The following is an 18,780-nucleotide window of genomic DNA, read 5'->3' on the forward strand; positions in this document are numbered from 1 at the left end:
AATTCTGAATTGGTCTTTTTAATGCCAATCAATATTTTCTCATTAGTCATACTTTTCATTTCCTATAATTCAAAAAACATTCAGAATTATAAACTCACTTACACTACTTCAGTAGGCTGTTCCTTAATTATTCTCATTTAGTGGTGGTAGAGCTGGTGGTGGTGATTATCATTGTAATTGTTGTTGGCTGATTTCTTCTTACTAGGATGATCTCTTTTGAATGGTTGGAGTCCCACTGAAGAATATCTATAGTGTTTTATGACTTGATTTAGCTAGAACAATGTTAATTGCAGAAAAGAAACTGAAACTCTTGAGTCAATGCCCTGAAGTGGGACAAACACGCACTTGAGGCTAATTATTGATTGTATAATACTCTATAAGAATATGCTTGGAAAATGGCCCTTCCCACTATCCTGTGCTGGCCCAATCATTTGGTGTACATAGAGAATTTTAAGAGGGACAAGGAGGTGTATGGAGACTAGCCAGGGTCACTTCTGCAAGAGAGGCAGTGAGGTTTCCTACACGTCTACTCTCTTCACTTGTACCACTAAAGACCTAGAATAAAGATTTTTGCTTATCCTGATTCTGTCTGATTCTAAGGTATCCAGGGTGCTAACGAGGTCACCACAGGATCTCTTTTATATTTGGTTGTAAAGCAGAATCATCCATGATGGTGGCAAGCCTCTTTATTGAGCATATTTTCACATTTACTAGCATTGATATTTGACACTAATCATCAGTTAATCAAACCTATCTTTCTGGTTGTATTTATGAAGGAACATTGGGTAAATCCTTCTCGGAAGAGAATCTATAAGGCTACATTTGACTGCATGGAATCATATACTCTTTTTACACTGAGCAATCAGCAAACACAGCACAGTGTTATATTCTTTACATTTTTCCATCAAAGATGTACTCAGAGATGATATATTTAGTAGAAAACCATCTTCAAAATCCTGCTTATTTCCTTCTCAGAGATTCATAAAGACTATCTTCAGAGAATGTATAGGTCTTTCTCATGAAGATTTACTAAAAATGAGAAATAAACCCTATGAGCAAGAAGTTGCTAATGTCTTATTGATCATCTGGGGAGAATAAGAAAGGAAATGGGTGGAGTGGGATTCAGTGAAATCATCTATAATCTTTTCAATTCTTTTGGATTTTCACTCACCTTCAAATATCTAGAAAACTGATCACTGAATGCCTTACAATTGTGCTGCCAATGTCTTCTATATCTAACAAGTTCCCCCATCAATTCTTTCTGACTTCATCTTCTTAAATACAACTTATACTCCTGTGTACAAGGCATTCAGTACTGAGATATTAGCAAATTAACTGGCACATAGTAGATGCTTAAGAAATTCTTATTGGATTAAATTGAATTGAATTATTAGGGCTTAAATGCCATTCTTCCATTATCATTAATGACAGAAATAGATAACTGTGGAAAAACGGTCAACTGATTTTAGATTTTGCATTGATTTTTTTAATTATCTTTTGTGAGTCTCATCTAGATATAACTGAAATGTTTTAACTTTGATAGATCTAAGCAAAATTTTCTGTTTTACCCTTCTCCAACAAGTTTTCTTTGTTCTCATTCCTCCCCTTTTGTTCTAGTTTTGTTTTAGTTTGATTTTTGCAAATAACATTTCACCCTATTTTATTTTTAATAAATTATCTGAAACATAAATAAATAATAAAAGTAATAAATTATATTTAGCAGAAATTTATGTTTCTTTTTCCATCTCACGACCATGCCTCTCTGGTAAATAAATCATGTGTTTTCCTTTATACCAGTTAAACTTTTCTAAGAAGTGGTTATAAAGAGTTTTCTATATATTTCTCAATTTATGTTGATAGACAAATCCTCAATGCATCTTAATTTTTGACATGATAGAATTTAAATGTAGATGGACAGAAAGGACACATTTATATTGTTAGGTACAACAAAGGTTTGGGCAAAATCCCATTGAATATAATATTTCTGACATTATCACATTTCTCAAGTTGTTACATATGTGTGACAGTCATATAACATCCTAGTCTATGCAAATTTATTTGCCGTTAAATGATAAGCATGAAAAAAAAATGTTGTTCTTGCTCTTGTTGTTGGTTTTTTGTTTGTTTGTTTGTTTGTTTTTAAAGTGAAACTCAGTGCTTGTCAGGCTGGGTACATACAACTGTGATGTAGGATTATATATATATATATATATCAAAGGGACCTTTGAGATTATCAAATCCAAGAAATTATTTTACAAATAAGCACAGATAATTAAGCAACTTACTCAGCATCATTCAGATAGTAACTAAGGTAAAACTTAAATACTGTTTTCTTCAGTATTATAAACTCCAAGGCCATTGTTTATTCATTATATCATGCTGTCTCTCGGTATGTAGAAATGCAAATATATAAAGAACAATTTTACAGTATGGAATGAAAGATGTAAATTACACTTCTTGATCCATTACTTCCACTGATAGGAATATACCCCAAAAGTATGGTCAGAGAGAGAGAGAGAGAGAGAGAGAGAGAGAGAGAGAGAGAGAGAGAGAGAGAGAGAGACAGAAACAGAGACAGAGAAAGAGGAGACACAGAGAGAAACAGAGACAGAGAGAAAGAGGGGTCTGTTCAAATATTTCCATAACTGATTCAAATATCTGCCTTTTCTGCTTAATCAAAGCCAAGTTCTTTATTAACCTGATCAAGTAAAAGCTACATCTTCTATTTTTTCATACTATATTGGCAAGACAATTTGATAAATTATACAATATAGAGTTGGAAGACAAATAAGTGGAGTACCAAGCTGATTATATGTCCTTGGAACATCCCAGGAACAAGATATATTAACACCATGCTGATCAGGAACAAAATTTTCCTTAGAAAAGATGTCTCAGTCTTTCAGAGTATCAATGTGTAGCCTGTCCCCCATAGTCTTTTGAAATAATGTCAAGCTCTGTAAATGGGGCAAAAAAATAGGAGAAGCTTAAAATTCTAATTCCACATTGTAAAACAAACAATAAAACCTGAAAGCAAAATATCGGCCCAACAACAAGGGAATAATTAAATAAACTGTGATACGTTAAAGTAATGTAATTGAAACAATGAGCATAAAGAATACAGAGAAATCTAGAAAGACCTTTATAACACAATGAAAAATGGTAAAAGCAGAACCAGCAGAAATGAGTACATAATAATTAAAATTGTTTTTTAAGTGAATAATAACGACTACAAAAGAAACATGATGTATATAGAGATTGAAAATCTTTAATATTTTATATATTGAAATAAATTAGTTCAAACTGAAATTGTTGGCAAGCAATTTTACTAATGTTTATATTATATATAAAATGTATAATAATCATAGGAAAACAATCATTAAAGTGATTTAATAAAAATAAAAACTAACAAACTAACAAAAAAAAAAAAAAAAAAAAAAAAAAAAAAAACTAGGTGGCACACTACATAGAACACTAAGTTTGGACCTGAGTTCAAATTCATTTATGATCTGTGCTACCCTGGACAAATCACTTTAAAGCACTATTTGCCTCAGTTCCTCATGTGTAAAATGAGCTGGAGAAGAAAATGGCAAACCACTCTAGCATCTTTGCTAAAAAACAAAACAAAACAAAAAAACAAAACAAAACTCAAATAGAATAATGAAGAGTAGGATATAACTGAAATGACTGAACAATAAAAACAAAAAAACAAATTTAAAAAACATAATTATGCTCACCAACGTAATTTTTATCACACTATCATAGGTGATCACTTACTATTAATAAGTTATGTGAGGACTTGGTGTTTTATGAACCTTGGTTGACAGTAATATTTAATTTAGTTTCCATCTATAACAAACTATTATTTTACTCAGTCTCTTATTCTTTGTTTCTTGTTCACTTCTCAACCCCTTAAAGTCTGACTTCTGTCATTCTTCCTCATAACTCAATATCTCAATCAATCCAATTATGTCTTCCATCTATATGAATTCATTTCATAGAATCTTTGCTCTGAGAAGTAGCATCAAATTAATCTATAGAAAGTTGCTTGCAAAAAACTGAATAAATAGAATCTCTGCCCATTGATAGATAATTCATTGTATGGGATTGATGAGATGGATGAAAAACTCAGTACCTGTTCCTTCAATCCATAGGTGATATTTGTGACTCCAATCCATGTGAAAATGGAGGAATCTGTTTGACAGGACTGGCTGATGAATCATTTTCCTGTGAGTGTCCAGATGGCTTCACAGATCCCAATTGCTCTAGTGTTGTGGAGGTTGGTAAGTGAAAGATTTGAACACTTTAATGGCTATCTGAATATTTTCTTTGATGTATGCCATGAGTTTAGCTATGATGCAGTGTATAGGTGTTGGTATATTCTAGCTGTTTTTTTTGTGTTCATTTTTGACATTTTTTTTTTACCTTTGAACATTGTGTAAGATGAAAAACACTGCGTTGGTAAGCATATAAAAATCAAATAAAATATATTATTATTTCAAACATTAACAATTACATACAGCTCCAATGAGGGCTATTATAAAAAGAAAATTTTGGTCTCAATGGCACACAATTCCAAAACTAATTTGGAAGAAATACACATTTTATCTAAATAGACTTGAGAAACCCTATTTAGAATGACAAATTTTTTTTATGAATAATTTAAAGAATAATTCTGCCTAATTATTTTCTAAAAAAAATGATCAGGTAAATCCTTTCTATTATAGGAAGTTGGGGGAGAGTCTTGTTTAAAATTTTACTTTGCAATAAATGTTCGTGTTATTAAAAATTCCATTCCAATTCAACAAAAATTTGCATCTCTTTTCCTCCTATGGAATGATTTAATTACTTGTGAACAAGTAAACTTCATTTGGATACTTTCCTGTTTTAAATTACTCTCCAACAAGTGTTCATCCTTTTAAAATGCCATATTGTAAATGACCAAAAATTTCCCCTCAGATTATAGGCAGACATATTATCAGCATTCCTAAAACCTCTCTACTCTTCATATCAGCTCTGCGGTGGAAATCTTTGCATCTTTGAAATAAAGATGTTTCAATTTATTGACTTAAAGTTGTGTAAATTACTATAAGGTTTTTGAACATACTTTAAGTTAAGTTTATTGAGAATCATTTTGAAGCAAAGCCAAAGGGAGGGGCAAATTTGATTTTTAGGAAGGGTAGAAGCCCAGAGTTGTGGTCACCATCTTATCAGGAATAAAAGTATTTATTCTCTGTATTTTATTACAGATTGTCAGACTTGATGCTACTTGAATCTTGAACATATTTGATCAATATATTTAACCATTGCCTTGGTGTTTATCCATTTTTGCTTATGGGATCACTAAGCTTTATCTGAGTAATAGCACTTTGAATTCAATTCTACGATAACTCATTCTAAGATTTTTGGCAATCTACTAGAACCTCAGGGCTTCTCATTATTTGCTATAGAGGAAGGATGACTATATTCTCTGTGCTCCAATCTTTAACAGAGGGAAGATGGCACAATTAAAGTTCAGAGTTTCATTGGAGAAACACATTTTCAGGAGAAATGAATATTTCTGAAACAAATGATGGCAATGCACATTCTTAGCATGAAATAAATGAATAATAGAATGAATGAAAACACACTAGAAAAATTATGAACACTTAGAAAGTGTCAAGTACTGTGATAAATTAAAGAGAATCCAAGCAACTACTTATGACCCATTATATCCAGATTGAAAACAGCTCTAGTTCCTGACAGGATGAAGGTTGCTGCTTGTTTTGTTTCATATCATTATGAAAAAGCCAAAGCCAAACAATTTGTTTTAAAGATTGAGAAATGGCTTTCATTGGATTGGCATCCAAAGGGCATTGGTAGGGGAATATTTGACTTTTGTATGTTGCTCAGAGGAACAAAAATAAATCTTATTCATTTTATGAGAAAGGATATCATATAACAAATCTTTCCTTACTAAGTATACCACAGTCTATCAATGTAACATGGTGGATATTTTTGGTACAAAATTCTAATGCATTTGGTTCATTATTTTAAATTGAAAATTAAATTCTTATTAGGAATAGTGATTTTTTATGGAGTGTTCCATTAGTCCTTGAATCCATATGAAGTATCTAATAAAGCCTTGAAAAAATATATTTAATTATCATTCAGATTATCTAGAGGTTGGGGTTCTATGGAAAATAATGGATTAATATTCAATAACTTTTAAAATGTATCTAAAATAGGTTTAAAAGAGCTTCACATTTCTATAGCTTTTTGAATTAAATGTTATTTCTCCTGCATTAAAATAAATATATATATAAGTATATATAAAATAATAATATGTATACATATATATGTGCATATATGTCAAAGTATGTATACATACATATACACAAGCACACATATACATACACAGTGAAAATGGGCAATTTTTTCAGTTGAAAAGTCCTTGAGGGTATCCCAAGTTTAAATTCAGTTTAATTCAACTACTTGGGTTTAATGTTTAAGAAACTAAATAATAATGAGGAGAGAGCCTATGTTTCATCCTACTTTTTAACTTTTATGCCACATAGCATAGTGCTGGAGCATAGACAGTAAGTGCTCAATCAGTATTTGTTGGACAAATGAACAAGTGAATCAGTGAAAACACTGGCATTAGAAAATGCTTTAGGATCCATTACAAAAATAAATAAACGAACAACAGCAATAAAATCCTTTGAAGTGCATCAAACATTGAATGTGATTAGGACACAAAATATTTGAATCATTAGGTCATTAAAAATCAATTTTTTTTTTTTAGCTCTGTGATCAGCTACTTTGCTTGGACTTCTAGTCAGATAATTACTTCCATACCATTAGGTAGGTCCCAGTGCAGAGTGCACAGAGGTAAGCTAGGATTTTACATAAACAAGCAGCATTTGGTGTTTTGAAGATAAGGTCTTGAAAAAAAAGAAAAGAACACTCAAACTCTCCTAAAGTCCCAGTGATAGCTGTGTTTTTAGTAATACAGAATCCTCAAAGATGATGGAGAGGTCTTTAAGGTCTGATTTAGCTCAGCATTAAAATTCTAAGATTCTATAAAGTTCTAAGGTCCTTTGTTCCCAGGTTAGTTCATTTCTCAAATTCCAAAGGAATAAAAATAACTCTTCCTGCATGTACTAGAGGAAAAAATATTTTGATCCCAATTTTGAAAATTATTCCTCTCTTGTGCATGGGAAGGAAAATGCAGTTAGACATCTAATCTCCTTATTACAGCACATCTGGAGGCAGAACATTTCAAATTCATGCTATTCTTAGTGATAAATCCTCTTCATGCTTTAACCTAAACCTCATTACTTTGCAGTAGCTATACCATGATATTTGAAGGCTACTCTTTCGAAAGAGATCCTTAACCAATTTTGCCATTTTATTCTTTGCTTAAAACATATCAAGTTACAATTAAACCTAACTTTTGGTCCCACTGGTAAACAGTACTTTTTCTCATCTAATGTCCCTCTGTGTTGAGAGGAATTTTGGACAACTCCCCTACCTGAGTTTGTGTCCACTGTAAAAAAGGCAATCTTGGTCCCTTCCTACAGCACCTCCCCATCTTTCTTTTACTTTTATCTACTTTTATAAAAGTCACCTCTTCCTGCTCTATCCTCCTATAAATGAGACAGGTTTTTCATTTTGTGGGGGTTTTTGTTTGTTTTTAATTTGTGAAGCTTATTTCTAAAAACTTTTCAATTTCCTACTACCTCAAAGATATTAACAATGTATTTCCCTAGGGAAAAGGACAGTTTCCAATTCTATCTCCTGAAATTTGTAATGTTTAAATCTGTTCTTTTTTTATCTAGATTTTATTGAATACAACAGCCAGTGTCTAGAATAACAAATGACTGACCATTGAGTTACTTATCATTAGAATTTCTTTTTGAATATCAATCAAAACTCCTGATAATAGACCTATAGATTTGGTGATGAGTATTAATATCCAGACTGGAGAAACCAGTGGGAATTTATGAAATCCTAGGTAAGCCTTAGTAATAAGGCAGATTCATGCACATGTGTATATGCTTGTAATTGTATACTCACATATGTATATATTTGTAGGGATAAATGTGTTTTTGTGTATAAATGTGTATATATTATGTGTATTATAAAATCTTACTAGACTATTCTAAATATATATATATATATATGATGTGTATGTGTGTCACAACACCCCCCCAATACACAATTATACATATGCAGGTATATAACTTACATTCAATGTGAGACCATTCTTAATTTCTGCAGTTGTTAGCGTCTCCCTCTTTCAAAATCATATATATATAACATACTCATACATTTGCAGGCTATTTTTACCACTAGAATGTAAAGCTCTTAAAATAGAGAATTTTTTTTTTGTCTTTATATCTGCAGAACCAAAACATTGCCTGAAACATGGTAGATTCTTAAAAAAATATTGATTAAGCAATTATGTACTTCTAAAACTGAAACTTAAATATGAGAAAATATTTTAATACTGGAACTACATAAATTTAACTTTATTTTAATTATCAGAGTGTGTTCATGATAAATAAAAATGCTATATTTACTATGTTTGTAGGATTTAGAAATAAGCAACAGAAAAAAATAAACTATCTGTCCTATCCTTCCAAAAAAAATCCTTAGATATTAGTAGGTAAAAGTTAAAAAAAAAAAAAAAAAAAAACCTATCAAGAGATCAGCACTGTTAGAAATAATTAAAATGTGTATATTTGTTGATGGAAGATTGCTGATATCATTGTATATAAAAAATACATTGGTATATTTGGTAACCATTTCCTTTTTTTTCTTTCCTATTGTTCATGTCAGCATAGGGTTTGAAAATTTTCTGAACTCCCTTCCTCGTCTTACATACAACTGACATTTAGTATTTATTGCTAATTTGAATCCCACTTTACATATAAAAGATCAAAGTTTCAGAGAAATGAATTGACATGTAACATGAAGTTTTGACATCCTATTCTCATTACAATAATAGCAATAATAATTATGTCACAAAATTTGTAATTCTTTAACATTTTCAATTGGCTTTTATATTATTTGTCTCATTTCACCCTCATAATAACCCTGTAAAATATTTATTATTATTATCTCTCTTTAACCAACCGAGAAAAATGAGACAGCCTAAATCACTTTCTTAGGGCTATAAAACTAGAATCTAAGATAGAATTCAAATCCAGCTATCCTTTACAGCAAAACTGGAATTTTGTCCTCCATGTTTCATTTCCTCTATAGTTTTACTTCTCAAATAGATATCCCAAACATAGGTAAATACAATAATATTGGTCTGGACCTTTTATTTTATTAGTATGCCAATTGCTTGGTCAGGAAATTTTCTAAAGTAATATAGATGGACAATTCTACCCTTGTCTAGTGCGATATGGCAGATAAAGTGTAAGACATGGAATTAGGAAGACTTGAATTCAAATTCTACCTCATACTCTTGCTAATGCAAAGTCTGTTTAAATATGCTCTGTTTCAGTTTTCTTTTCTCTAATATGCAGATAATAATAGCAACTTACTTCACATAGTTATTTATCAAATGAGTTAACATATATAAATCACTTTTCAAGCCTTAAAGTGCTATGTAAATGTTAGAAAACATTATCATCATCATCATCATCATCTTATTTTTATTGTTTTTCTTATTCTTCTTCACCTAGGGAAACAAGAGGTTAATAAATTGCCCTAAGTCAAGCTAAAAATATGTTTCACAAACCGAATTTCAACCTAATCTTAATATTGTGAATTCTCCTATTTTCTATGCCACAGTCTTTACCAATAATGTAGTGAAAAATTTTAACTTCCTTTCTAATGCCAATTTAAGATTTCATTAGCCTAATGCAGTTCAATGGTTTAAAATTGTTATAGGGATTTTCCTCTTTTTATTTTAACAGGGAAAAATAAAAATAGCTCTTTCAAGTATTCTTGACCTACAAATATTTTCTTATATTATATTTCTTATATTGCATTATTTCACAGAACATTCCCACAATCTCTTTGACTTTTTGAAGATTATCAGTATCAGTATTCCAAGTATTGCAGCATAGTTTGACTATATGTCTTAAAGACCCAATGGTTAGTGATCATACAAGTGTCAGAATGGTAAAGAATTTGAATAGATCTCTTGGGCTAGGTGAAGCTATTTTTGGATGACTGAACTTTGGATTTCAAATGAGAAGATTCTGCAAATTTCACTTAGGTTGTCAGCATAGTGAAGGAAATTATAAGAAGGAGGTGTCAGGTCTCTTTAATATTGACTCTTGAATAAAAAGAAAAGAGTTGCAGCTTGAATCAAGTCTTCCCTGACATTATCTTAATGAGAGTTAGATTATAGTAGTCAAAGCTATTTGGCCAGAGGTGATTACTGAGAAATTTCCAAGTTGCCTAAAGTCACAAAGATGAAGTATCATCAGTGACACTATTCATTATTTATTGATTTGTTTTGTTTTATTTTTTAATTGTACTTAGGGAAGTCTCAGCTAATGTTTATTTAGGAAAAGTGAAGTGGATGATGAAATGGCATCTAAATAAGTAAAAGAGATTTTAAAACAATATTTGTTTTCTGGATGTTTTAGATTAAAAGCTTTTTGATTGTTTTATGCTATTTCTCTAAAATTTTTTGAGTGAACCCAATAGCATAAGAACTCTAATAATTAAGTGATTTTAAATGAATTTACATGTGTTATCTATGTGTATATGAAATAGAGACTAAGATCATGAGTGTGTATGTCTGTGTGTATTTATGTGAGTATAAGGGATAGAGATATATACAAACAGAAAGAGAAGAAAGAGAGAGGAGAGAGGGAGACAAAAATTAACAAAGAAGAAAGACACAAAGACAGAAAGAGAATAGTAAGATACAAAGAGAAATAGAAATAGGTAGAGATTGAAGACAGAGAAGAAAGAGAAAGGAGAAAGACAAAGAATGAGAAAGGAGGGGTTTTTAATTATGTTTAATTGAGTAATGCTTCTTCTTTATTATAAGTGAAGAGCAATGGAAAACTGATCCAGAAATTGATTCTTTAAAACAAACTACTTAAAATAAAAGGATAGTTGTATTTTTAGTATTAATTAGATATAAAATATAAATTTAATTTATATAATTATACATGAAATTGAATTTACAACAAGTAGAACCATGATTTAAAAAAAAAATATATATATATATACATATATATATATATATATATATATATATATATATATATATATATATATTCAATTTAATTCAATACCACAAACAGAATTTAATAGCAACCATGTACAAAGCACTGCATAAAAGTCTAGGGATACATTAGCAAAACTAAACAGGATTCTCTGCCTTCTAAGACTATATATTATGATGAGGAATCCAACATGTAAACAGATAAGTGAATACCAGATATTTTGAGGAGAGAAAGAAGATTGGTGGGATCAGAAATAATTTTCCTTATGAGCTGGTCTATGAGTTAAATCCAGGAGGCAGAAAAGGATTGTAAAAATACAAATTATGTGTATATGTGTGTGTGTGTGTGTGTGTGTGTGTGTGTGTGTATGAGAGCAGGAATTGCATATAATTCATTAGGAAGCAATCTGTAAAAAAGTAACAATGTGGGAAATATAATGCTAAATTCAGAGGATAACTATCTGGAATATACACAATAAAGACTGCAGTATGAAAGATGTCTGAACAGATAGACTGGTACCAATAGGTGAAAATCAGAGGGGGAAATTAATGGTGTATAAACTCTGAGAGTCTGTATGTGTGCCCTCCCAGGTCAATTGCCATAGACAATCTTTTCTGTTTCTGGATGTTCATATTTTGTACTATAGTGAAATCATTAAAAAGAATCTTTAAGCCTGATCTTAGATGCCAGCTCCCTCCAAATACTCCAGGTAATTTCAGTTTGTACCAGTCCTTCTTCATAGGTCTCCATATTAAGGACCTGAAGTCAAGTTCCCATCCTTTACCATATCATGTGTCCTCTCTGGATGGAAGACAGGGAGAAAGTAAAAAATCATGCAATAGGCCTGAGTGGATTCCATGTGTACAGATCAATTGAATATTCAAAAAAAAAAAAAAAAAGATCTTGGGTGTTCTTAAATATTCTTAGTATAAAAGTAAATAAGAAAAAAATAACATTTCTAAAGTGCCAATTCTGACAGCAATTCCTGCAAATGCTTTTTTCATTAGGTAAGAGTTTCATCCAAGTAGCACAAATTACAGGTCAGTCTTTTAAAGGAATATTTTTAAACCATATTCTTCAATTTGTAAAATCCTATGCCATTGCTACATTTTCTTATCTTCCTAATTGATTATCAATAATAACCTGATTCTTGACAATTCTCAGAGGAAGAAATTGAAACTATATCCACTCACATGAAAGAGTGTTCCAAATCACTACTGATCAGAGAAATGCAAATTAAGACCACTCTGAGATACCACTACACACCTGTCAGATTGGCTAAGATGACAGGAACAAATAATGACAAATGTTGGAGGGGATGTGGGGAAATTGGGACACTAATACATTGCTGGTGGAGTTGTGAAAGAATCCAGCCATTCTGGAGAGCAATCTGGAATTATGCCCAAAAAGTTATCAAACTGTGCATACCCTTTGACCCAGCAGCGCTACTACTGGGATTATATCCCAAAGAAATACTAAAGAGCGGAAAGAGACATATATGTGCCAAAATGTTTGTGGCAGCTCTTTTTGTTGTAGCTAGAAACTGGAAGATGAATGGATGTCCATCAGTTGGAGAATGGTTGGGTAAATTGTGGTATATGAAGGTTATGGAATATTATTGCTCGGTAAGAAATGACCAGCAGGAGGAATATAGAGAGGCCTGGAGAGACTTAAATCAACTGATGCTGAGTGAAATGAGCAGAACCAGAAGATCACTGTACACTTCAACAACAATACTGTATGAGGATGTATTCTGATGGAAGTGGAAATCTTCAACATAAAGAAGATCCAACTCACTTCCAGTTGAACAATGATGGACAGAGGTAGCTACACCCAGAGAAGAAACACTGGGAGGGGAATGAAAATTGTTAGCACTAATATCTGTCTGCCCAGGTTGCATGTACCTTCGGTTTCTAATGTTTATTGTGCAACAAGAAAATGATATTCGCACACATGTATTGTACCTAGACTATATTGTAACACATGTAAAATGTATGGTATTGCCTGTCATCAGGGGGAGGGAATACAGGGAGGGGGGGTAATTTGGAAAAATGAATACAAGGGATAATATTATAAAATATATATATATATATAATAAAAAAAAATAAATAAATAAAAAAGAGAGAAAAAAAAAATAATAACCTGATTCTTGAAGATACTAAGATATAATGGTTGCTATTCATCCCTTTCTACATTAGGATTCATTAGTCAAAAGTGCCCAAGACACAATAAAGTAGTAATGATTAATCACTAATTAATAATGGTACAATCGAGCATTGAAATCCTACCATTAGGGACAAAACCTATTGGACCATAGGCTCAGCTCAGCTGCTACCTTCTTCATGAGGCTTTCTTTGATCTGTTGATTGTCCAGATCACTTTATTTAAACTTTTCAATGCACTTAATCATTTTCTAACTTATCTATGTGTATCTATCATCCTTTTCCACTAGAATATAAGATCCTTGAAAGCAAGGGCCTCTACCTAGTGTAGAGGGCCACAGACAATGGAGGAACTCTCAGTGAGGTATAAGACCCTTCAGCCAATAGGGAACCTGCTGACAACATCTGGTTTGGTTCCCCATCTCCTCCTGGAGGTGACTCATCCTTCCAGAGAAGTCAGGGGGTCAGACAACCTATGTTCTACTTACAGTAAAGAGGTATTCACATGATAACAAAATACTTATTATAAGTACATGCTCAGTGTTCTGTGGTGATGTAATTGTACCAAGGTATTTAAGGCTGAGAGAACTTGAAATAAACGGACTCCATATTTGACCATCCATGGGGGTTTCTACCTCATCACTCCTCTTCTAAGACCAAAGGCTTGGGCTGGTATTGAGATTTTCCAAAGAGCTAGTCCAGAAGGTACATTTTGGCATACTAATGTAGAGCCTTAGAAAGTACAGGGCACCTAATATAGTGCCTCTCTTTATCTGATAAATATTAATCAATTGATTAATAAATTAAATGCTACATTGTTAGGTTCTTACTAAGTGCTAATGAGATAATAAGATATTAGGTTCTTACTAAATGCTAAGTTGGTACTTGACAATTTTCTAGTTCCTGCCTTTCCTGGGAGTTTGACTTGTGAATTCCTGGGGAAGAGCTTGTGTGCTTGGTAGGAGCAAGTTCATTGGTTGAAGTGGTTCTTCCCAGAAGCCCTTGCCTTATCCCATGCCCATTCTCTGGGAGGATAAAGAGCGCAGCTCTGGAGGAAAAAAGTCAGTCTCTTCTCTAGACCAAGCTTGACGTGGCTCTCTGCAGGAAGGGAAATCACTTCTCTGGACGAGAGTTAATACCAACTGTCTGGAGACAATGGTTCTCTACAGGAAGAAGAATCTGTCCTTGAGATTTGAGTTGACACAGCAGATCTCCTCCCAGATAGCGATCGGCAGCTTCTGGAGACAACATCACATTACACTACATAATAATCAAAACATTCCCAACTGTCATTTCTATAAATAGCATAGTTTCAAAGGTGAATTTATGTTATATTTTGCCAGTGAGATCAATAAACTCCATTTGGTTAGAGAATATTCCCTGGGACTGACAAGCATTTCCGGGAAGTTATTTGGGACTGAATAAATTACCTACTGTTAAAAAGAAAACAGCATTGACTCATATTCCCCTTAGCCATGGATAAGCTTACTTGAGAATGTTTAATGATGTATGGAGATGAAGTTTTTATTTTTTGGGTTAGCAGATTGATTGCTATAATATTCAAAGGCTTTATACAATAAGGTATCATGAACATATACCTTCTTTGAGCTTATTTGGAGCAATAAAATATAATAGATTCTGGTGAACCATAAGTCATAATGTAAATTATGAAAAGATAAGTCTTAGTGTGGCTTCTGAGGGAAAGTATTCTGCAAATGTAAACATGCAACTTTATTTTTAAATATTTACTTGGGATGACTTATTGGACAAGCTTAGGCTAACTAGGATAGTCATATTCAGGAAAAGTTTAAGGAAATCTAATTTAAAAAAAGTCAGGGAACAAAGAAGTTTATAGTAAGTTCCTAATGCAACTGTTCCAGTTTTTTAAAACATGAAGATACCTTTTAATTTTTAAAAAGTACAGTAAACCCCACAGAATAGTTATTCTAAGATTAGTAACTACTGATTAAGAAAATACATGCTTAATATGAATTTTTTTTTGAGAACAATTTATGACCCTACAGAGGGTCGTGACCCACAGATTGGGAGCCAATGTTGTAGTACATGAAAGGGCAAATGAATGATTGATGTACAGCATCTGCCCTCCAGTTTCATTGGAGAAAGAACAAGAAAAAGTAGATTTTAGCTTTTTATCAGCCAATTCTACTTAGTTATTTGAGAAGATGTTCCTGCCTATCTTTTTACAGTGGTTAATGGGTCCATAATCTAGGGATGATAGGGAATAGCAAAGATGTCAATGGTGCAGTATCTACTGGAGTTGAGTGACCATGTGTTTTGTTTTGTTTTTTTCCCTTTGTGAAAGTGTATAGATCATTAAACTTCATATATATATATATATATATATATTAAGTTACTTGTCCAGGGTCAGACAACTAGAAAGTATTAAATGTCTGAGGCCTGATTTGAAGTCAGGTCCTTCTGACTTCAGGGCCAGTGCTCTATCCACTTAGTTGCCCTGATCATTGAACTTTAAAAAAATGTGTGGAGGAAGCTACCTTTACCAATTCAAGTCAGTACCTTTTCTGATTTATTGTCTTTCAGAGCTAATTAGAGGACTACAAGAATAATTTCCCTTGATTAAAGCTCATTGATAAAGCTTTTTATCAATCAGACAACTTGAAGTCAGGTTTTCCTGGGTTCAAGACCAGCTTTATATCCTCTACTATTAAAACTTCCATATAATTTTTGGAAAATTTTCTATTTAATCATGCCTCCTTCATATTGTATTAGTAATGATGATCTCTTGAACCCAAATGTAGAACATTAGATTCCTACCCATTTAATTTTTACCCTTTTAATTTCATCTTACTGGAATTCTGACTCTCATATAATATGCTAACTAACTCTTTTAACTTGTGTAACCAAAAATTTAGTTTCTATCTAGTCATCTACCTAAATTAAAATCATTCTTATGATTGTTTTTAACATAATTGTCCAAATTTTTAAAAGAAGACAATTACATACATTATTATGATTTCTTAATATTTATATCTCATACTGTATTTTCAATTCTCATACTTCTCATCTTATGCTACATTTGTACTGTTGACCATTTTCCCTTCTTGGATATATTTGCTGCTTTGGATATTCATAATACTACATTCTCCTAGTTGTCTTATTTGTTTGACCATCCCTTTTTTATCTTCTTTGATGGTTCATTATTTATATTGTCCTCTCTAACTAGGTACTCTCTAAAGTTCTGCCTTCTTTTCTTCTCTCTTTTAGTAACTTTAGCAGTTCTTTTCTTCTTTCAATAACATAAGCAGTTCCTAATCCATAGACTTGTATGCAAAAAAAAAATCTATCTATGTATCTATCCACCCACCCATCTTTCTATCCACTTATCCATCTATCAGAAGTGCAGTTGATACGAGTATGGGAACTAGGATAAGGAAGACTCATCTTAATGAGTTTAAATCCTGTCTCAGACACTTACTAGCTATATGACCCTGAAAAAAGTCACTTAATCAGTTCAGTTCATTGTTTGTAAAATGTGCTGAAGGACAAAATGGCAAACCACTGCAGTATCTGCCAAGAAAATCCCAAATTGAGTCACAAAGAAACAATTGAAAAATGATTCAGTGAAGCCATCCATCTATTAATCTAATGTAATCTAATCTATCTCTTTATCTATTATGTTATATGTGTTTTTTTTTATTTCTTTCTCTCTTTAATTATTTATATATCTATGAATACTTATTTATATATAAGAATATAGATAGGTAATTAGGCAGATAGATAGTAGATGGAGAGACAGACACATAGCTTTCTAAACCTAATTTCTTCCCTGAGTTTTAGAACAATTGTCAAAGAACACATTTCAATCTGTTCAACTTTATGTGTATATATGTAGATATCTCACATAAAATGACTATTTTCTAACAAAAATCCAATTAGATATACAGTTATATTCATATATAGAAAGTTAAGAAAAATTAAATGACTAGGCAATGATCCCAAAGATCCTAATGTGTTCTAGAGATATCTCAAATGTAACATATCTGAAACTGAACTCACTGAATATTCAAACAAATGTCCTCTCTTTCAAACTTTCCAATTCTGGTTAAAATAACACAATCTTTTCAGTCTTGCTGTCCACTTCCACTTTTCATATGATTCTCAGTTCTTACTCTCCCTCACTCCACATATCCAATAATTTGTCAAATCTTGATCTTTCTACCTCCACAAAGCCCCAAATATCTTTTATCTTTTTCTATTCATAAAACCATAATCATAATTCAAGCCCTAATTGATTTTCATCTGGATAATTCCAATAGGTTCTTAATTATTTTTCCTGCCTCAAATGTTTTACCACATTAATTTATTCTATATACTGCACTGATTTTGCAATGTGACTCCGCTATCCCATAAATCTCTTTGGTTTCCTATTGTAATCCAACCAAATTTACCTTCTCTTTCATCCTCATACTTGATGTTGCATCTCCCATCTCAGTACTGTACCAGACGCAGTTCTAGAATGTTTTCCTTACCCTAACCTAATAGAGGTTCTATCTTTCATTAGGATAAAACTCAAGTACAGTCCTATGAATGAAATGTTTCCTGATCTCTACTCTCCTACAGAAACTGTTCTCCCTTTGAAACTATGTTGCAATTAACCATTATATATATTTGGTTTTTGTTTTATATTTATGCTAAAAATATTAAATATGTACTTGTTATTTCTCCTGTTAGATTGTAAACTCATTGTGAATAAGAATTGCCTATATCTGTACCCCTAGCACCTAGCATATTGAGCTAACTCTTGATAGCTGCTTTTTGGTTGATTGACTAATTGATATCTTGATATTATATTCTAGGACCTTAAAACTACCTAATTATCACCTATATTTTCATATGCTAAATTCAACCCAATATAGAAAATATCAATTGTGTTAAATATATGACTAGAATGTTATTGAGTTGTGTTTCGGACTTCTCTTTTCCTGAATAAATAATTTCTTTCTAGTTTTCCTTTTGTTTGCTTCAGAAGGAGAAAAAAAAAAGTGTGGTTTTTTTTTCAAAAATTTAATTATCTTAGTTGCTCTCAGCAGGAATTCCTACAAGAAAGCCTTAACTCCATGGGGATGAATTTGAAGGATGAACTGAAAGAGCTTGAGTTTGACATATTAGTGCAAATGAGTGCTAATTACTAACTCAAAGGATTTAGCAAAGGTTGGAAGGTGAGACAGTGACTAGACTGATATAAAGAAAATATTCCCAACAGCTTTCCCCTCCTCTCCACCTAGAGAACTCCTTTTCATTCTGAATTTATTTTATAAAGAATGCTGATGAACAGGGATACTTGCAAAGAAAAGTTTCTATCATGTTGAAGGAATTCTCAATTGTGGTATGTAAGAAACACTAAAAAGAAATGTCATAGATGTCATCAAATATTAACATGTATTCCAATGAAGGTG

The 18,780-nt window shown here is 32.0% G+C and overlaps 1 protein-coding gene across 2 annotated transcripts in view; it reads left to right on the forward strand.

Moving 5' to 3' along the window:
* Positions 1-18,780, forward strand: part of EDIL3 (EGF like repeats and discoidin domains 3) — a 685,096-nt gene that overhangs the window by 143,353 nt on the left and 522,963 nt on the right. For both annotated transcript variants that reach the window (XM_074282146.1, XM_074282145.1), the window contains exon 2: positions 4,152-4,280. In XM_074282146.1, the coding sequence (XP_074138247.1) occupies positions 4,152-4,280 (129 nt within the window). The remainder of the gene's footprint in view (positions 1-4,151; positions 4,281-18,780) is intronic.

This window comes from Sminthopsis crassicaudata, chromosome 1, assembly GCF_048593235.1.
Source record: "Sminthopsis crassicaudata isolate SCR6 chromosome 1, ASM4859323v1, whole genome shotgun sequence".
NCBI classification, from domain to species: Eukaryota; Metazoa; Chordata; class Mammalia; order Dasyuromorphia; family Dasyuridae; genus Sminthopsis; species Sminthopsis crassicaudata.